General features: G+C 35.6%; 1 protein-coding gene across 2 annotated transcripts in view; it reads left to right on the top strand.

Moving 5' to 3' along the window:
• The first annotated feature begins 799 nt into the window (after positions 1-799).
• Wars2 (tryptophanyl tRNA synthetase 2, mitochondrial) overlaps positions 800-20,691 on the top strand; it is an 85,135-nt gene continuing 65,243 nt past the window's right edge. Inside the window, exon 1 of one of the 2 annotated variants that reach the window (XM_063256364.1) lies at positions 800-1,052. In XM_063256364.1, coding sequence (XP_063112434.1) covers positions 963-1,052 — 90 coding nt within the window. In that variant the 5' untranslated portion in view covers positions 800-962. The remainder of the gene's footprint in view (positions 1,053-20,691) is intronic. The other variant, XM_063256353.1, reaches the window with a different exon arrangement.

The following is a 20,691-nucleotide window of genomic DNA, read 5'->3' as shown; positions in this document are numbered from 1 at the left end:
TCCTTACCCTTTTTCCCCCTTCATCCCCGTAATTACTTGTTTACTTCTAATTACATCAATTATGCTTAACTTCACCAATACATGGTATGCTTACAAGATATTTTTGGTTTTATTAAGTTCTATCTTAACAATGTAGCCGTCACCCCTGAATAGAACAGGTATCTCTGGTACAATTTATTTTCTGCCTTCCCTGTGTTGATTTCCAATATTTACAAGTTGGCTGAAGAGAACACAAAAAGGAATTGTGATAAATCCCTCGGAGAATATTATTATATATAATTATTTACATACATACTTTTACTGAACGATTTCGGTTTACTAATAGAAGCAAGAGAGCTCTATTAACATGTCTGTAATTTTAACAAATTTCTCCCATCATCATAGTCTTCCCTCAATTCCCCCGGAACAAGAAGCAGCACTTCAGTCCTATCCTTTCCAAAGCTGGAATTTGCTTTTGTAACAGCTTATCAAGGTCGATCATTTATCTGCTGCCTTGAAGGCTGCGCACTTCTTGAGGGTAAGATTACTACATATCCTTCTTTATACCTTCATTCAGTGTCTCATCCAAGGCCCAGTGCTAGACAAAGTTTGCAGATGGAACGGATAGCACACAAGGTTCCAAAAAGCCACTTACTGACCTCTAACAAAACTGGGAGCCTGCCTTTCCAGAGAAAATTCTTAAGAGCGGTCTCTGGATCGCTAGCTTCAGACAGGCAATCTATTTGACTTTCTCATTTTTAGGCCTCACTACTTATATCTCCAGCGACGGTTCTGCCCCCCAAGAAGCCTGCACAAAAACCAGGAAGACGCGAACACCGCACCCACTCCGTTCCAGATCCCACCTCTACTGGAAAGGACAGGCACACAGTACATGCGCATGCGCAACAAGCAAAAGGCTCAGTGAGACTGGAGCAGGCTCTTAGTGACGTCATCCAGGAAACGCCAGCTGCGCCCTTCTCAAGATGGCGTTACACGCAATGCGGAAAGCGCGTGGATGCAGGAGTGTCATCCGGGCACTTCACAAAGGACCCGAAGTTGCTCCCACTTCTCAGGTAACCGAAGCCGAGCCTTTTTACGCCGCCTTATTTCCTGAGTTTCTTCTTATTACTCCTTTACTTCCTCCATTCATCTTTTCCGGCTTCCTCGGGAGAGTACCAAGATGTCTTTCTCTTACGGTCCACGGGGAGAGTGGAAAGGTTGCAAAACGACGTAATGACGTAAAGCTTCCCTTCTGAAAGCATTGAGTGGCGCTTGATTCGCGTAGTCGCGAACGCAACTCGTTGCTGGGCAACACGGGAAACAACCTTGGTGTAAAAATTGTAAGAAACCAGGGGCCGTGTTTCCTCATGATTCCATTACTGCTCTTAGCCGCTTTTCTCTTAACAGCGAGCCAGGAGTATATGGAGAAATTAAAGAAGTCGTTTTAGAATCGTACGGTCTTAATACAGCCTAACGCCCACCCTCTCGCAGTAATGTTCATCTTTCACACAAGTTCCTCCCATTCACCCTTAGGCATACTCTGTCTAGCAGGTGAAAGAATGACAGCAAGCTACCAAATGCATCATCCCTTTATCATTTCTCTAGTCCTGCTAAGAGCGTGACACGCACTTCATTCCAGATGTATTTGGAATTTTATTTAGGCAAAAAAAAAAAATGGGTAATATCATTTCACTTGTTTAGACTTAACTGTTGTACATCTTCCAAGTGCAAACTCAGTAGTAAGCACTTTCACATATCCTGCTGATAATGTTAACATATGTAAGTATATTCTGAGAACTAAAGAGAAATTTGAAACTGATTATTAGGTAATTTCCTGACACACACCTTAAATGTTCATTTTCATTCATGTGTAGATATGACATGAAAATGTCATACTGTAACTGGTGTACTGGAAAAAGTACTAGACTTGAAGTTAGAAAATAAAATCCAGGGTTCTGAGTGCCACTTGATAGATGCATTACATGGCAAGTCACAGTCTCTCTGGGCTTATTTTCCTTGAAAGTCAGATGTAGGAAGAGTTAGACTGATTAACAGGTTAATGCATTTTTAATCTTTGGAAAACCTGTGGCTCCTAGACTATGAAGGTAAAATAAAACTAGTGAAAAATAGATGAAAACTAAAATTTATTTTTCTAATAATTCCATAAATTACTTGGGAAGAATTTGTCAGATTAGTATTTCTAAACCTGTAATTTAGCTTTGAACAGAAATAGAATTAAATGTGAGTTTTGATTTGTAAAACTATGTATACTTTCAGACATAGAAATGAGATTTTAAAAGACTAAAGTTCTTTGAAAGACTAATTGAGAAAAAACAAACTGTAGAATAGTTACAGTGTCATATATAAATATTCATATCAATGTGTATACACAGAAAAATAAGACTAGAAGGAAACAACCATTCTTAACTTTCTTCTTGTGCTTTGGTGTTCCTAAAAAGTAGATTAAAATTAATGTAAGTTTTCTTTACAGGTTATGTTTTACATGTTGTAAATTGAAGATGTATCGTTTTTACAACCAAAAATTGAAAACATAAATCTATACTAACCTGTAGTCTAATACTCTTCGTGTACTTTAGGTTTCTGAGAGAGAAACTTGTCCTATAATGCTGTTATTAAAATGACCTTAGAAAAGGACCACTAAAAATTTATGGGCACTTTTCCTGTGTGTATCTTCTTTTTCTCTTGAAAAGCTTTCTTTGAAGTCAAAGGGATTTTGTGAACAGATGCAGAAATATGTGAAGGAAGAATTGGATTCTTAAACCAGATGCATTAGACATTTTTATGGTATCTCATTGCCTTTGTAGAAAACAAAGAAATATTTTCCCAAAGTATAATAGAAATAAGTATATTTATCACATGGATGGCTTTATCAAAAATCAGGAAATAGCTAAGTTTCTTGTTGGTTTAGACTGTGCACTTATTACCTAAAGTGGGAAGCAAACCTAGATAAGCAGTAACAGTGCTTTGTAAGGAACTGTGATCAGTAAGAATATTGAGGTTTCTAAGTCATTTTATTGTTCGGGGAAATGTTTTTTAAATAGTGTCTTGGGTGAAAAATTTAGCATTGGTAATCTTTAATTATCTCTGGCTTTTGCTCTTTAAGGCTACATGTAAGTTCAAAATAGGGAAAAACGGGCTGGGGATGTAGCTCACTTGTGTAGAATGTAAGAAACTAATTTTATACTTGGTGTAAAATTATAAGAGAGTGGAGACCTGAAATATATATATGTGCACACACATACACACACACACACACACACACACACACACACAGAGTTGTCACATGATACCCATTGTAAGATAGTAACAATTTATATGAAAAAGGTTTATTTTGTCAGATGTTGCTTGACAGAAAACTGTTGAAATCTAAAGATGAAAGTCGTCACAGAGTCAGGATTGAAAATCTGATATGTTGTGTTTAGATGCTGATGGCATTAGGTAAATTTAAGCCTGCCATCATTGGCCAAACACAGAATCCATACTTCTTGAAGCACTAATTAATGATTGTATTGTACAGAGAGTTGTATAGTACATTTTTACAACTATTTATAGTTATTCAGTTAAAGTATAAAATGTCTCCTATTTAATGCAGTTCAACAGCGTAGTTCGCTTCAGTTTAGGATTGGTCAATCTTAATATGCTGTTTCTGCTTTTAACAATCACTAAGCATAGCCATTAGTTGAAGGAATGTTAACCAAAAAAAAGACACTCTATTAGATTTCTGATCTTGTATTTAGTTCTTAATACAAGACTTTTTATGATTTTTTAAAAAAAAATTTAGATCAACAAATTTGCAACATTCATGCAGGGAATTTAATTGACATTAAATTGGGGTAGTGTTCCAAGGGGCTTTTCTCTAAGCACTTCTTTGTCAGTATTCTCCGTACAAACTTGGTACATGAACTAATCATCATGGAAAGCGTTTGGGAATGCCCGTAACTAACTGAAAGTTTTGCTAGTTGGTACTGCTAGGTTGATCAAGTACTTTGTCTCTGTGCTTTTCTTAAAATTATACAGGAGGGCTTTAAGTGAATCCACTCTATAACTTGTTTTACTCTCAATCAGTAGGTCCCTTCATTAAAAATACTCTTTAGATTAATTGTCCATGTGAACTGACTTATATAAATACTGGCTAGTATTTCAATTGTTTAAAATTATCTCTGAGCTGCTAATGAAAACTACCAATAGTAACTGCTGAAATTAAGAAGAGGAACACTAGATAAATGATGAGGATTTACACTGGCAAATCTTAGGGTAGCTCCAGCCACAAATTGCCAGAGGATAACATTGCTGACCTCCAAATTCTGTCTCAATATAGTTACATAACTGCAAGTTACAGAAAAACTGTCTACAGAACAATATAGATATAGATGTAGCGATAGACACAGTCAGACATACACACACACAAACCTTGAAACCTTGGATTGCAAGTAACTTATTCTGCAAGCATTCCATAAGACATACAAATATTTCAGATAAATTCTAACTTGATAAATAAGCAATGTCTTGCAATAGCAATAGTAAGTGACACTGGATGTCACAGAATCACACCTGAGCCAATGATCCTCTTCTTTTTTTCTCACACTGTGGGATTATGAGTGATCATCACAAGGTTATGGAAGAGATCTCCTTTGTAGAGGAGGAAGTGAAAAAGGAAGAAGAATCTCTCACTTCATATGTGATTTGGGAGATCTGTAAAATGTAAGAAATAATGCCAAATTTGTAGAAAAGGACCACCTGAATAAGGTTGTAGCAGTGTAAGTGATAAATCTGTGTAATGACAATGCAATGTTACATTTCTATGTAATTCTCAAAAAGAGAGAAAACAAGTGTTATTAGATAGGTTCCATGTGAAAGTTGTATGTAAGGAAAAAAGATTCTGTTGGCCCAATAGAGAACAGAGGTTCCATTAGTGTGACTATCCTGTCTCTTCTCTCTTTCACATTAGCCATGAAGGGTTTCAAAGGTAAGTGCAGGTTAATTTATTTATATTTATGTTTTCTTTATTATTTTGTGTATTTTAATATTGTAATCATTTTTGTATGAATATTTTTGAGTTGTGGGATGAATCATCCGTTGTTTCCATTCTTTCTTATGGGACATTTTTCTTTGATATACAAATGCTTTTAAGCATCTTTCTTGAATAAGATATGTTCACAAACCAAGATATATAGTTACATTTGTGTGCATATATTTATTTCTATATATCTTTCAGGAAGGAACTAAAATTTAAATAAGGCCTACTACGCTCAAAAGCCCCATGCTATATGCTATACATACTTTATCTTATTAACTTCTTCCAACATTTCTGGAAATATTATTCTCCTGGTGTTATAAAAGAGGAAACTGATATTCAGAGAGATTAGGTCATTTTCTTGAAGTCACGGCCAGTAAAGAGCTCCAGGATTCAAACCCTGCTTTGCTTATGCTTTTTCTTATTGATCAGTAGTCATCTCTTGTCAAATGAATTTTTACCTGAATACCTGTTAGATAAAGCACATAGAAATATAACCTTCCTGGTTTAAGAGGTACAGAATCTGTTTGTTCAAGCCTCACCTTCTCCATCCCCTACTGCACCCAAACCAGGGGCCTCTGAGATAGTGCTACACAATCTTGCATCTCTTAAGATGTAGTTTGAGAAAAACTTCAGCTTGCTTTTCATGGCCTTGTATTTCTCAAGATGCAGTTTTTTTAAAATTGGCTTTCTTAAACATCAAAGTGAGTCTGTTAAGATCATGTGTAATTGGTAGATTATTTTTGAGAAGTTCTATAAAAGTGATTTGGGAGTATTAAGATTGTTATATATATGTTTTATGACTAACATATAATATTTTTGTTTATGTTAAGCTATATAAGTACAAAAATAATAGGAAACATTTTTCTTTCCTTCTTTATTTTTCCACAATTTATTTCTACATAAGTATGCCGATCTTTGGGCACAAAGATGATGCTGTAGATGCACAGGTGCACACTAAGCCACTCTACTCTGTCTACTACCTCTTCACAAAGAACACTCACTCCATTCTGTTCTTGTTTCTGTTCTACCACCACTGACCAGGACTTTAGAAGTTTTCCTAAATTCTAAATGTCTTCCTAACTTCTGATGAAGTGTGAGGCCTAAATCTTCCTCCTAAATTTCCACAAGATTTTTTCTTATTTAGGGTAGAAGTTGATCTGCCATAGTGTGAGACATTAGCTGCAGGCACATGAGATGACACAGTGATTCTAGCTTGACTTAATTGTATGCAGGAATTTATAGTATTTTCTGTATATAATTCTTAACTAATTCTGTATCTTTTATTGCCTATTGGGGACATAATACTTTTTTCCTAATTTCCTAGCTTACTGAGCAAAGCCAAGTTATACTGAGGTGGTTGTGCTTCCCGTCATCTGAGTACCTTTTGTCTTCTGATCATTTACCAGAATTCATCTATATCTCTTTGTTTGAAACATGCCTTGCTTGTTTCTCAAGGTACCTTTTCATTTGTAATTGAACTTACTTCTGGCAATTGAACTGCCTTTTTGATTCTTCTTCTGCCTCTTAAAAGCAGAATCAAGTCAACTTGACCCCTAACCTGTGAAGATTCTCACAGCTTCCACTGTTCTATCCCTTGCTATCCCTTTCTATCCCTTGTCAGGATGTCAGCTAGTATTCAGGGATGTCTGTTTCTCTTTTACTTTCCTGTTCTCTTATTTTGACCGTGGCCTTATTACAGTGTTGACAGCTCCACTGAGAATGGAACCTTAAACAATCTTGGTCACATTGCTTTCTGTCCCAGTTTCTTAGAAGGATAGTTAACAGGTTTTTCAGCAAGGTAGTTGGACTTCCAAGCAAAATATCAAATCTCATCTTGTAAGTGTTTTCAAGTGAAATCTGTGTTGTCCATTAATAATATCCTAACCCTAATACAGGACTTTGTATTTTCCAAAATATTTCACATATTCTCATTAACCTTGAGTAACATACAAAATTTTACTATTTAACCATCTAAATATTTTACTCAGTGATTATACTTTCAGTGTGTTCTCTCTCATTTTTACCAATTCTATCATATTCTAAGTAACTGATTGTATTCTTTTAAATTTTAGTTCACTGGGTATTTTCTTTTTGGTGTTAAAATTAATTCAATATTTAATTCAGTTTTGGTCTGATAGGGCTTTGATAATTTCACTTATTACTAAACAAGATGCTAATGGGTAGGTGTGATAAAAGCAAGCATTTGTCAGTTGCCATGCACAATTGTAAGTACTTAATATGCATTAGCTCATGAAAATCCTGCAACTTACTGAAGTAGGTGCTATTATCAGCCCCATTTTGTAGATGAGGATACTGGAAAGGTAAATAATTCACTCGAGGTCATATAGTTGGCAAGTATATTTTGGGCGGATCCAAAATATAAACCTAAGTAGCCTGATTTCAAACTCTGAACTAACTATAATAAAATGGTGACAAATTTCATAACAAATTACAGTTGTTATTTTGCAAATAACTGCCTTGCAAATTTTAAATCTTTTCCTTGACAGCCACTTCTATATCTTCCCATGGTAACATACAGAGTAGAAATTATAAATCATGTTTTGTGTTGCTGTTCTTATGGTCTTCTTTGACTGAATGAATTATGAGAAATATACAAAGCTGTTTTACAACTTTATCTTAATGTCTGTACGGTATTTGACTACTGCTACTAAGATTACCTTGTATAAAATAAAAGCTTATATTTTAATACATAAATCCCATAGTGCGTGTAGGAAGCTCTGTATTATTATAGTAGTATTATTCTGTAACTGAAAGGTCAACCTGGGCAGGACCCTGCAATCACTGGGACAGGCTGAGTGCTAAAGCTGATGGATGACCAGGGGCATCTAAGGTGTAGTTGCAAATTATGGCCTAAGTGCTTTTTTTCAAGATGTAGCAGAATTACTAAGTGAAAAGGAAAGAGAGATGAAAGTAATTAATACCTTGGGCCATTTCTATGAGAGAGAAGAATTTTATTCTAAAGGATTCTCCTTTAAAGGAGATGTTAATGAGGTCTAAGATTCACTAATTATAGGATATTAAGGTGAGTTATGACCAGTCAGTACATTAATTAGGATGCACGTGAAGTTTTAAAATTCACACACTGAACACAGTTTTCTATATCAAAAAAGAGTCTTCTCATCTTTTTCCTTTTATTCCCCACGAACCAATACTATATGAACCATTTACAAGATATTCATTCAGCCCCATTCTGTACACCTGGTATTCCCTGGACCCCTGTTTGGAAGCAGGAGAATGTAATAGTGAAGGAAAATAGAGATTTACTCAAATTTCTGATTTGGATTGCTGTCCTCCCATGGGGAGAATTATCTAAGCAGACAGTTCAAAAACTTGCTGGGAAAGAGACTTCTTGAGTTGGAAGTAATTATGTACTACAAAGGGAGAACCACAACTAAGATATTAAATGTTAAAGTATTTCTCTAGTGATTGCCGACATACGTGAATGCTTGGCCTTGTATTTTGTGAAATTTCTAAATTTGCTTAGTTATTCAGTTTACTTTGTGTGTGTGTGTGTGACAGAGAGAGACAGAAAGAGAGAGAGAGAGAGAGTGAGAGAGAGAGAGAGTCTTGCTATTTAGTTCAGACTGATCTTGAATTCACTATGTAGTCCATGCTGGCCTCAAACTCATGGCATCTTCCTGCCTCAGACTCCCAAGTCCAGGAATTATAAGTGTGTGTCACCATACCTGGCTCATTTTACTTTGCTTTTATCTCTCTTAGCAGACCTTTCTTCCCATCTTTATCTTTCTGTATTTCTCTATTCTTTAAAAGCAAAAATATATACAGCTTTTGAGTATGAAGCATACCTCCATGAAATAATTTAAACCAAATAACAAAATTTATATAAAGTTTCCAGGAATTTTTTTTCTGAAGCTGGAGATGACTGCTCCCTTTTGAAATTTTATAGGATATTACATCTTTCTTATAGAAATTACAACTTTCTCTATATTCTGTCTATGTATAGGCATCAGCTTCAAGGTAAAGGGAAGAGCATGCTCCTTTTTTTTTTTTTTAAGTCCTATTCTTGAACACTAGTAAGGAATGGGCCAGTGTGTCTTGGCTTAAGGTAGAGCTATTGGCTGCCAGCCAGCAGGCCAACCCCACCAGGCAGTGTGCTCCCAGAAGACCCCATCAGCCATGAAAGACAGTAAGTATTCTTCTGTCATACCTAGCGGTGGTAACTGTGTGTGTGAGAGATATAAGTTATTACTTAAATCTTTACAAATAACTGTTGCCTTAGAAGACTTCAGTCAGTATGTAAGGAGTACATGAATTCAGTGTAAAACAAAGTTAATGAGGTAACACATGAGAACATGCAAGACATTGACATTAAGCATATTGTTGAATATAAATGATTTCATTTTTGTGTATATTTTGGTGTACTAATTACAAAAGATGATCAGTGCCTGTTAGAATTCATGTCATATTATTTTTCAAAGTATCTAGAAATTGTAATTGAAAGATATTACTAATTCTACTTTATTAGTTTTCCAGCAGCTATAGATTTCCAGTTTATCACAATAACAGACTTTTAAAAAAATCTAATCTAGCTCTAACATTATTTGTGAAAGTCACCAGTAAGTGTATTGAGGTTTATATGATACTGAAGTCTGTTTACTCTATATATAGAAAAGTGTAGACATATTTGATTTAAAGAAAAAGATTTTTCTCTGAATGTTGTTTTGCCTCAAGAAACTAGTTTCATAAATACTCCCTATTACATATATGATACCCAACGTGATATTTTTTGCTGTTATTTTCAAAGCTTTGCTTTCTTCACCTTGTGAAGGAGTTAAAAAGAACTCATTTGTTATGATGCTATTTTCCTTTTGTATTCAGTCATCCATTTCACGTTCCTTTAAAGTAATTTGATAAGCATTACCTAATACTTGTACTTTTTAGGTGTTGGTATGCTCTGTATCCACATAGACAACAGCCTGAAGGCTTGCTGTATTGTTACATGATACAGATAGCAAGGCTCTATGCGACCTTTCAGTCTAATGTAACTTGGCTTTTCCTTGTACCATGATAAGATGGTGATGCAAACAAGTTTTATTATCTACATGATCAGGATATTGCAAATAATTTATATTTTCTTCTTTTAAAGTGAATTTTGTTATTTGATTAAGAAAACTTTATTGTTATAAAGTTTGCTTACTTATTTTGTCATTTATATGTTTTAATAAAACAATAACAACGTGGCATAATCACAGACCTATCATGGAATGTCATGTCTGTTGAAAGAAGAGGCTTGGTTGTACCATCTTCAGACTAATCCGTATCTTACCCTATTGAGGCTCCTATAAAAAAACACCATGGACTGAATATCTTAAACAGCAGATATTTATTTTTCATGGTTCTGGAAGCTTGAAGTCCAAAATTAAGGTGCTTGTAAATTCCATGTGTGGAGAAGCGATCCTTCCTACTTTATAGATAGTTGCTTTCTAGCTATAACCTTGTGTAACAAGAGGACTATCTGGGGTCTCTGTTGTAAGAGCACTAATCTCATTCAAGAGGGCTCTCCAGTTACAACCTAATTTCTTCCCAAATGTCCCACAATGTGGTCCAACAACTATCACATTGGGAATTAGGTTTTAACATGAATTTTGGAGGGCACAAACATTGTGTAGTTTATTCTGTACCTTCAGGGGCCAGACATTTTGTAAAATCCAGGACCAGTTGTTCCCATAAATCTTTAAAACATCTTGTAAATTCCAATGTTTCAGCATCTACATAACATCTAACATACTTTTTCACATTCTAAAAGGGAACAGAAATTCTTTAGCAGGCCATATGTCCTTAATTTTGATTGGGAATATATTAACATATCTATGACTTAAGTAGAGATGTTTGTTTGTCATATATATATATATATATATATATATATATATATATATATATAAAACCTTCAGGTTTCTACAATACTTATCTTCTTCATAGTCACATGCCCACCTGTACGTCAACCTATGGATATGGAATCAACTTCCATCTGACCACTTGTTAGAAGGAATGGAGAAAAAGAAAAGGCTCAAAAAACAACAAAGCTATGAGGGTTCATTTTCTGCCGAGTAGCACTTAAATACTTGTCTTCTACAGGGAGATCAACAAAGGCATGTAATGTAAGAAAACAATTCCTTTGTAAGTCAGACTCTTTTAATCCTCTCTTGGCTCAAACTCTGGGAGAGAGGCCAGAGTTGAAGAATCCAAAAGGGAGAAGAAGTTGGAGAAGAACCGTAGATCTAAGGATGCCACTAGAATTTCAAAGAATAACCAGCAGATAGTGGTACGGTGAGATGAATAAGTTGTTGAGTAGAGTTTATAATTAATATATCACTAATGATATTGGTCATGGTGACTTTAGAAGGGTTATTAAATACTACAGAGAGATAAGAGGTATGAAAGTGAAGACTGTTCTTTTCAACACTGATTGAGTAAATGTCAAAGCAGGTAAAGGGTCTATAAAGAACGACCCTAGCAAGCAAACATTTTGAAGGTTGGGCTTTTCAGAATGGGATAGATTTAAGCATGATTATAAAAGCGAGTATAGATGGAAACATTGAAAACGAAGTAAAGAAATGGGAGAAATACAATCTGGAGTAAGTGTTTTAGACAATGAAAAAGACAGATCAACTCTGAGACTGGTAGACAGAGACTGAGAGGAAGATAGAGATGGGTGTGAGCTAGATGAATTTGGTACCATAACAATGGCACAAGAAATGGAGGAACTCCAAAATCTGTTGGCCAATACATTTCCTGAGGACTCGAGTCCTGAGGAAATAGTTGGTTAGTGGGTAATTGTATGGGCTCTGGAGTCAGACTTTACATTCAAATTCAAGTTCTTTCAGTGGAAGTTGGAGGCCTTGGACAAGTTACTGAACCTCTGTGTACTTCGTTGTTTTCTTCATAGTTAAGATGAGGAAGGCTGTATAGGTAGAAGCCTGAATTCTGTATCTGACTGCTGGGATTTGGAGCTAGTAGAGCTCTACTACCCTTTAACAGTGTGACCTTGTTCAGTCAACCTTTGAGGTGCCTTAATTTTTTCATCTGTAAAATAGAGACTATAGTATTTACCTTGCAAGGTTATGGTAAAGGTTAAATGAGTTAATGTAAGAATCTAGACCAATCTCACGCACATTATATAATAATTTTTAAAAGGATCTGATAAGCAGTGAGCCTAACTGGATTAGAAATGAATAAAATTAGATTTTTAAGTAAATTTTCATTGTTTTGAGGGTTTTTTTTTATTTTTTATTTTTTTGCCAGCACTACTCAGGAAATAAGGCACTTGTATATAGAAGAAGTTGTAACTTTTGTTTTTCTTTTGTTAATACATTTTCTGTACATGATGTTTAATTCATCATGGGGAATGGGTATATATATATATATTCAAACTTCGATTTTTTTTAGTCCCTTTTCCCTTCTCACTTAACTCCCTCCCTCCATTTCTTGAATTGCTTTTCCTCATTTTTATTCTAGTTATTACTGTTATTCTTAGCTCATGTTTATAACATATAATGTTTACATTCATTGAAGTTAATAGGTTCCTGTACATGACATATCAAAATTCTACTTACTTTCTATTCTCTTCTCCTCTCGTGCTGGGTCTCCTGGGCCCCTTCCCATTTGCAAAAGGTCTTTTCCCTTGTTTCCTTCTATTTATCCTTTATTATTCTTTTTGGACATTGTCTTGTGCAACTAGGAGATGCTATACAGTATTTAAATTTGTATGGCTGGTTTATTTCGCCCCAACAGCATATTTTCCTGATGCTTCTATTTTCCTATGAATGTCTAAAATGGCCAAACAGTATTCCATTTTTATAGGATCACACTTTCTTTATCCATTCATCAATTGGTGGATATTCCATTTGCCTCCAGGAGTTAGTTATTATGAATTGCACTGCTCTAAACAGTCATGTGCATGTATCTCTGTAGTATGATATCTTTAGCTCTTTGGGAGAAAATTCCTAGAAGGGGAATACCTGGGTCATGTAGAATTTCTAACTTTAGTTCTTTGAAATTTCCATGAGTTCACATTCCCAACAACAATGTAGGAGGGTTCCTTTTTCACCAGAGCTATGCTAGCATTTGGTGTTCTTTGAATCTCTTGATAATTGCCATTCTTTCTTGTGTAACATGGAATTTTAGTGTTGTTTTAATTTGCATTTTTCTAATGGCCAGAGATATTGAACATGTTTTTCATATATTTGTTGACCATTTATATTTATTAGAAGTTTCTCTTTCACTTGCCAATTTATTGATTGGTTCTTTTTAGGTTTTGTTGTTGTTCTTTATATATACTAGATATTAGTTCCGTGTCTGAGGAGTAGCTGACAAACATTTTTTTTTCTGTTCTGTACGTTGTCTCTTCACTCTAGTTGCTTTCTTTGATACATAAGGAGCTTCTTAATTTGATGTAATTGCATTTGTTGATTCTTATTATTTCTTGTCCAATTGGGGTTCTGTATTTAAAAATCCTTCCTATTACTATGACTTGAAGTGTTTTGCCTATTGTGTCTTCCAGTACTTTCTTTTTTAATGTTTAGATCTTAGTTTAGTACATGATGACAGATATGGGTCCTGCTTCAGTCTAACACAAATAGATATCTAGTTTTCCCAAGAGCTCTCTAGCTTTGGTCCAGGATTAAAGTTTTATTTGGCTGTTGATGTTGAGTCATAATTGCACAGGAAACTGAGATTGCTTAGGAAAGCCTAGTGCAGGTGACTGACCATGGAGTCAGGCTTGTAGGGAAGATGAAGGGACAGATCAGGAGAGCTGCAGTGGGAAAAACCAGAGATTCTGACTTCTAAACAAGTTTTTTTTTTTTTTAAATAGATACAAACATTAAGTAACTTGTCAAAAAAAGCAATGAAAGTATGAAAGCATTGAAAGATGGAAGTAGAATATTGGCATTTATCATTTCTAAACTGGAGGAATTTGGTTTGATGATAAGGTTCTGGGGTACGACATGGGAATAAACGGTTACAGTTGAGAAAATTAACCAATGTATTGAATACTATTATATTAGATGGATCATATACCTGATAATTGCACTGTCTTAGATAGTGGAAATTAGAGTAGAAAGAGAACCAGTTTCCTAAGCCTTTAGTCAATTTAAGAGAATATCCAAGAGATGGGAATAGCAGTAAAGGGCTATAAATAAGTATAAACATCATCAAGTATTTATGTAGTTATGTGAAATATTTTGGACAATTTGTATCCAATATTTCCTAAACTACTAAAACATCCTTTTCATTTTGTTTTGATATGTTACCCAGTGAATTCTTTCCTCATTTCTATTTCCTTATTTCTGTTATTTCAGGGAAGTAATAAAATCATGAATATTTTATATGTACTTATTTGTTCATCAATTATTTATTGGACATTTACTGTGTACTATAGATATCAGAGCTAGACCAGTGAAGAACATAGACAAATTGTGCATTTCACTAATACAAAAAGACGAACATAAGTAATGTAAATATTGGGTGATAGTGATATGGAGAAAAAATAAAGCAAGGACGAGAGATAGGGACTGAAGAATATTGCAGTTTTAAAGCAGGAGGTCACGAAAAGCCTCCAAAAAGGTAACTTTTGATGTCAGACCTGCAGGTTGTATGGATATGTACATGGCAGATACCTGGAGCAAGAACATAAATTAGGGAAAGGAGAGAAGAAAACAAAAGTTGTAAATTAGGACTTAAGTCTTAAAACCAGCAAGAAGATAACTATGACTGAAGGGAGGTACTTTGTTTAGTTAAGATATGCTATAAAGTTGTCCCTTCATGTCCTCTGGGAATTGGTTGTAGGACTGCCTACAGATACCAAAGATGTCTTACACAGATGCTCAAGTCCCTTTTATAAAGCGGCACAATATTTACATATGTCCTCTCAGGTATTATAATTCATCTCCAGGTTATTTATGATATCTTGTACAATGTGAATATTATATAAATGGTTATTATACTATTTAGTGAATGATAACAAATCTGTACATGTCCAGTACAGGCACAATTTTTTATTTTTTTTTCTTGGTACCAGGGATCAAACTCAGGACCTCGCACTTATCCAGCAGGTGCTTGTGCTACTGAGCTAAACCCCTGACCCCAGGCATAATTTTTAAAAAATATTTTCAGCCCAAAGAACCTGCAGATTTAGAGTCAGCTGCATAGCACTTACTTTGTTTGGACAGTTTTCTAAATATTTTGCAAATGCTAATATATTTAATATCTACAACAACCCATAAGATGGTTCAAATAAGGATCTGTAAAACAAACGTTAAGTAACTTGTCAAAAAAGCAACAAAATACACTGCTAAAAAGGGTGGGGAGCCAGAATCCTAACCTTTGGTTGTTTTCCATCATGCTACTCATTGTAGTAGTGGGACATGAAATCAGATAGCTAAGTGGATTGTGGAAGTAGGAGGTTTAGTATAAAGGCTTAAAAGCAATTGTAAAGACTGTGACCTTCACTGAGGTTGAGTTAGGGAGTCATTGGAAGGCACTATGTAGAGTAATGACAAGATGTGATGAAGATTTTAAAACATTACTCTGGCTGTTTTGATAAACGTAGTATATAGAAGAGTGTGATTGGAGACAGGAAGGCCAGAAAAGAAACTAATATGAGATCCAAGTAAAAGAAAATAGTGGCTTGGACTAGATTGGGTGTAAAGATAATTTAATGACGAGCAATCACATTCTGGATATTTATTTTAACAGATGTAGAGTGAATGAGTTTTTTTCTGATTACTTAAATGCAGGGTGAAAGAAAGAGAAGAATCGGCTTCAATTCCAGCGTAAGATCAAGAGGGTTGGAGTGTGTGTGTGTGTGTGGTGAAGGGGATCAAATCTATGAGTGCTGTGCCACTGAGCTGTGTCCTCACACCTATTTATTTATTTATAATTTTGAGATAAGATCTTACAGAATTGCCTACGTAGGACTTGAATTTATAATCTTGCTGCCCCAACCCCCCAAAACACTAGAATTACAGATGTGTACCATTGTACCAGGCTAGGAGTTGCTTTTAGATATGTTGAGTATAGATGCTTAGTATCCAAGTGGAGATATTGGGGAGGCAGCTAGATATATGAAACCCAAGACTCAAGAGAAAAGTGTTATAGGTAGAAATATACCTTTGTTGAATCCTCAGGATAGTCTAGAAAGAGAAAAGGACCAAGTACTGAACCAGTGAGTATAATATTAGGATGATAAGAACTAGACAAAAGAATAATAATCAAATAGGTAGAAGAAAAAGTAGGTCATATCCTGCAAGCTTAAGTTATGAAAGTGTTTTCTAAATTAATACATGCACATGTGCATGCATGCACACATACATACATACACACATGCATGCACACATACATACATACACACATGCATGCTCATGCACATACATTACACAAACTACATCATTATTTATGAAGATAGAGTGATGGAATCCCAGCTTTAAATAATGTGGTGTCTACTTGGGATCAGATTTCACTGGGAAGGCAAATTATTAATAAGATAGTATCTCAGTTACTTTGTCATCGCTTAGACACAGTACCTGATACTTACAACTTAAAGGAGGAAAGGGTTTTTTGGCTCATGGCTTGTAGAGGTTTGTATGGTTGGATGTCTCCAAGGCAGGACAACATAGCAGAGGTACATGCCAGAGGAGACTTGCTCATGGTATGGCAGGCAGGAAACAGAGAGCAATCAAGGCAGAAGGAAAGGAGCTATCCCCTTCCAGGCCATGCCCCAAGTGACCTACTTTTTTCAACCAGCCTTGATCTCTCAAATCATGTTGAACTATAAACTCATCACTAATCCACTGATGAGTGTCACATCCCCAAAATCTAATTACCCCCCAAAAGACCTGCCTATGAGCACATGAGGCTGTAGGGGAACAGCTATTTAAAACCGTAACAGATAGCTTGACAGTATGAAATCAAGCTAGAGGGAGTTCATTGTATTACCACGCTGGCTAGATAGTTAAGCTTGTGATAACTCAGGTCCCTCACCAGCATGAAACACTCCTGTTTCTTGGACATTACTAGCCTCTGTGCAAGTCCATTTCGCTTGGACAGTTCTTTACAATGTAAAAGTTTTCCCAATAGATCTGTCTTTTTTGAGCTTCTACTCCTCAAGAGAAGGTATTCTCTCTTTAGGTTTATTAATGTGCCTAATCTCATTTCTAAGTCTTGATCTTAGAGCTCTCATATTTTGGGGTGTGTGCACACGTGCGTGTGTGTGTGTGTGTGTGTGTGTGTGTGTGTGTGTAACTATTTGCTCTGATTTAAATGTTTGCTACCTTGTAAAATGTGTATGTCTTTTCTAAAAACTATGTGTACAGTTTGACAAATCCATAAGCTTCAGTGCAGTTCTCCTATTTTAAAGTTGATCTATCTCTATTTTATGGACCTATCTCTATTTTGCACATTGTGGGACCCCTTCATCATCTCTGCCTCCTCAGCACAAATAGCTAAGGCTCATACTAGCCAGTGCTGAAACTCAGCCTGTAGTAGAAGTGTGATAATCTCATTATAACCTAATTATAACCTAAACGTTTAAGAATTCTTGCATTGCAGACACACACACACACACACACACACACACACACACACAACCTACATACATACATATATTTGGTTAAGAGTTTGAAAGAAATAGAAGAAGAGTGAAAATATTTACTTGATGAGTATGAAAAGAACTTTTCAGAATATAAAGATTAATGCCATCTGAACTTCACAGAAAGTATCATAAGAATGTCAGTGATTAGAACTGATCTGATATTTGGCTTTTTCAACCAGGAGATGGACTTGATTCAGATTACTACATCCATGGTTTTGTTTTGAAGGGTGGAGCAGAGAAACCAATTATTTATCTCTTTGTTCCAGGCCTTTTTTTTTTTTTCTCTTCCTGTACTGTAGATTTCTGAAAAGCTAATAGAGGAGCCAGCCTTTCATATCCATTAAGGTTATCCCTGAAAATGTTGAATTTGATCTGTTCCATTTGCCATCTGGATACAGTAGAGAAAGAACTATTCTGCAATGAGTTGCTGGACACCATCCAGAAAATAATATGTCAGGGCATCAAAGGCTTGAGGCACTTGGTCCAGTCTGTCTAATGATCACAGGCAGGGTCTGCTCTCCAGTTTGTAGTATGTTTTATTTTTTGCAGTGGCAATATATATCGCAGTAAAGTAGATCATAAGGATTACTGCCAACTTGTCAAAGCTAGGATACTTCTATCAGACTTCAAAAAAGGACTATGTTTTAATTGGGCAAAATTACTGAAGAGTAATTTGATTTCCAGATTACTCTCCTCTCAGTTTGATCTATCCCCTTTCTTATGGTCCGAACTTACTATAAGAAAGATACTGATTCATAGATTATTTCATTCCGCACCCAAATTCCAAATTTAAAATCTCTTTGAGATTTACCTCATGGTATTCATAGTTCTTTTTATAAATGGGCCTAGTATCTGGCCCGCTAATGACCTTACTGGCAACTTTCCAGGAATCTGACAACTACATCTCATTATTCACACCAACTGGAGCCAATTGTGGGTAGGTTATTTATTTATTTATTTTTTGTTACTTTAAAATGTGGATAGGAAGAAACAGCAGTGGCATGTCCTCTAGTCTCCTCTGGGATAGTGGGGGCGGGGGGAGACTTGCATAATAGAACCTGTAATGGGAGCATATGGCTGCATTTTAAGGTAGCTAGAGGCCATCTCACCCTACTTTCTGATACAGCAGGCTTTGGTTTGAATCTTTGCAGGATGTACTTAGAAATGAGTTTTTAGCTTCTGTAGCAGACAGAATTATGGGTAATTGCCACACTGTCTCTTCAACTGAGATGGTATGACAGGCAAAATTGTCAAATCCTAACCATAAAAATTATTTTTCTTATGAACAAGATGACCCTCAGGTTGCACTTTAAATATTAGATCAACTCCCAAATCTCAGAACCTTATCTAAAAAGCTGAGGATGCTCTTGGTGAATTCTTGTGAAGCAACAAAAGAGTTTTGTACCTGTTTGTGTTCCTTTGTAGGTCCAATTTTAGTGTATGTGCTGTTAAAGTGAGGACCCTTGGTAGGTCCAACGTGATTATTTTTTCTACTCCAAACTGGTTCTGTTTGTACTCCCTGCTTCTCATTATTAAGGGACTTCAATCTCAGAATCTTCTTGTTCTTATCTGTCTTAGATCCCTCAATACTGAGAAAAAGTACTTTTTTCTAGATTAAGAAAAAGAAACAAAATCTCCAAACCTTATTAATCCAAATGCTGCCAATTTTTAAGAGTGTTGTCCGTGTTGAGCTTTGATTTGCCTACTCACCACTTTTTTTTTTTTTTTTTCATACCAGGGATTGAACCAGGGACTTTTTGGTCTGTTCGTAGCCCTTTTTTCTTCTTTTTAAATCTTGAGATAGGGACACTAAATTGCTCTTGCTGGCATCTAACTTGTCATTCTCTTGCTTCAGACTCCCAGAGTGCTGGGATATGAGATGTATACAGTCATGTCCAGGTAAGCTTATCCCTTTCTGTATTCTTATTTTTGCCTACTCTGATATCCTCTCTCTGGTGAAAAAAAAAAAAAAATAGAAGAAAAGCTAGTATTCAAGTCATTACTATAGCCACCTTCCTGACTCTGCCATCTCCCACTGTTTTTATCCCCTTGGTGCATTAGCCATCATATTTGTAAAATACAAATAATGGTGGTGCCTGTATTATGGCTGCATTATAGCTTTGTTGTGAATACAGTAAATGAAGAGAACAAATTGATATGGCAGAGTGTTCAATACATAAGAATTTACTATCATTGTCCCTATGTGATATACTTTTGAATAAACAGGTACCATAGTTTGGATCTTAAGTGTCCCCAAAGGCCGTTGTATTTTGGGAAGTGGTGGAACCTTTAGGAAGTGGGCCCCTGTTGAAGGAGTCATGTCACTGGGGTATAACCTTAAAGGAGATGTGGGGTATAACCTTAAAGGTCTGCTGCTCATTGCTTTTCAGTGACCATGAAGTGAAGACACCTTCTCCAACTTCATGCTCTGGCCATGAGGTCCTGTGCTGCCACAGACCCAAAGCCTACGGCCAAGTGTTGACAGACAGAAACCTCTGAAACTCTAAGCTAAATTAACTATTTTCTTCATTAAATTGTTCATCTCAGTATTTTTTCATAGTGATGGAAAGGGAGCTAATATAAGAGGTGTAGTTATTTGTACTTCAGCAAAGTACCAAGCATGTTAAGCGTTTTATTATTATAAATGAGGAGAACTTGTATTCTCACGGAAGAATGTCAAGAGTTAGCAAGCAAGAACAATTGGAGCAAGGAGGAGATCCTTAAAATCACAATATTGTCTTGTTAGCTTTGTAAGAGTAGCAGATACATAGTAGGTTGGAAACAGCCAAGATGCTCAATCTCCACTGCAAGGTAAAATCTAGAAGCACAGAGATTTCATCTTTTTGTTTGGTTTTGCCTTACTGGTCTCTGCAATGATTTCTGACGCCTCAGATAGTGATTACATCTTCAGTTGTCTTCTTGACCTCAGCTCAGTCCCTCATAAACTCCTGTGAATTAAAAAAAAAGTAAAAAATGACTTTTAAACATTTTTCCTTTTTTAAAACATTATTGCCTGATTATACTCCTTTCTAATATTAGAAAA

Source organism: Cavia porcellus, unplaced genomic scaffold (assembly GCF_034190915.1).
Source record: "Cavia porcellus strain 051 isolate PalLab524CR breed Dunkin Hartley unplaced genomic scaffold, mCavPor4.1 scaffold_1, whole genome shotgun sequence".
NCBI classification, from domain to species: Eukaryota; Metazoa; Chordata; class Mammalia; order Rodentia; family Caviidae; genus Cavia; species Cavia porcellus.
The sequence above is the reverse complement of the archived record's forward strand: the minus strand, read 5'-3'. Positions and strand labels throughout refer to the sequence as shown.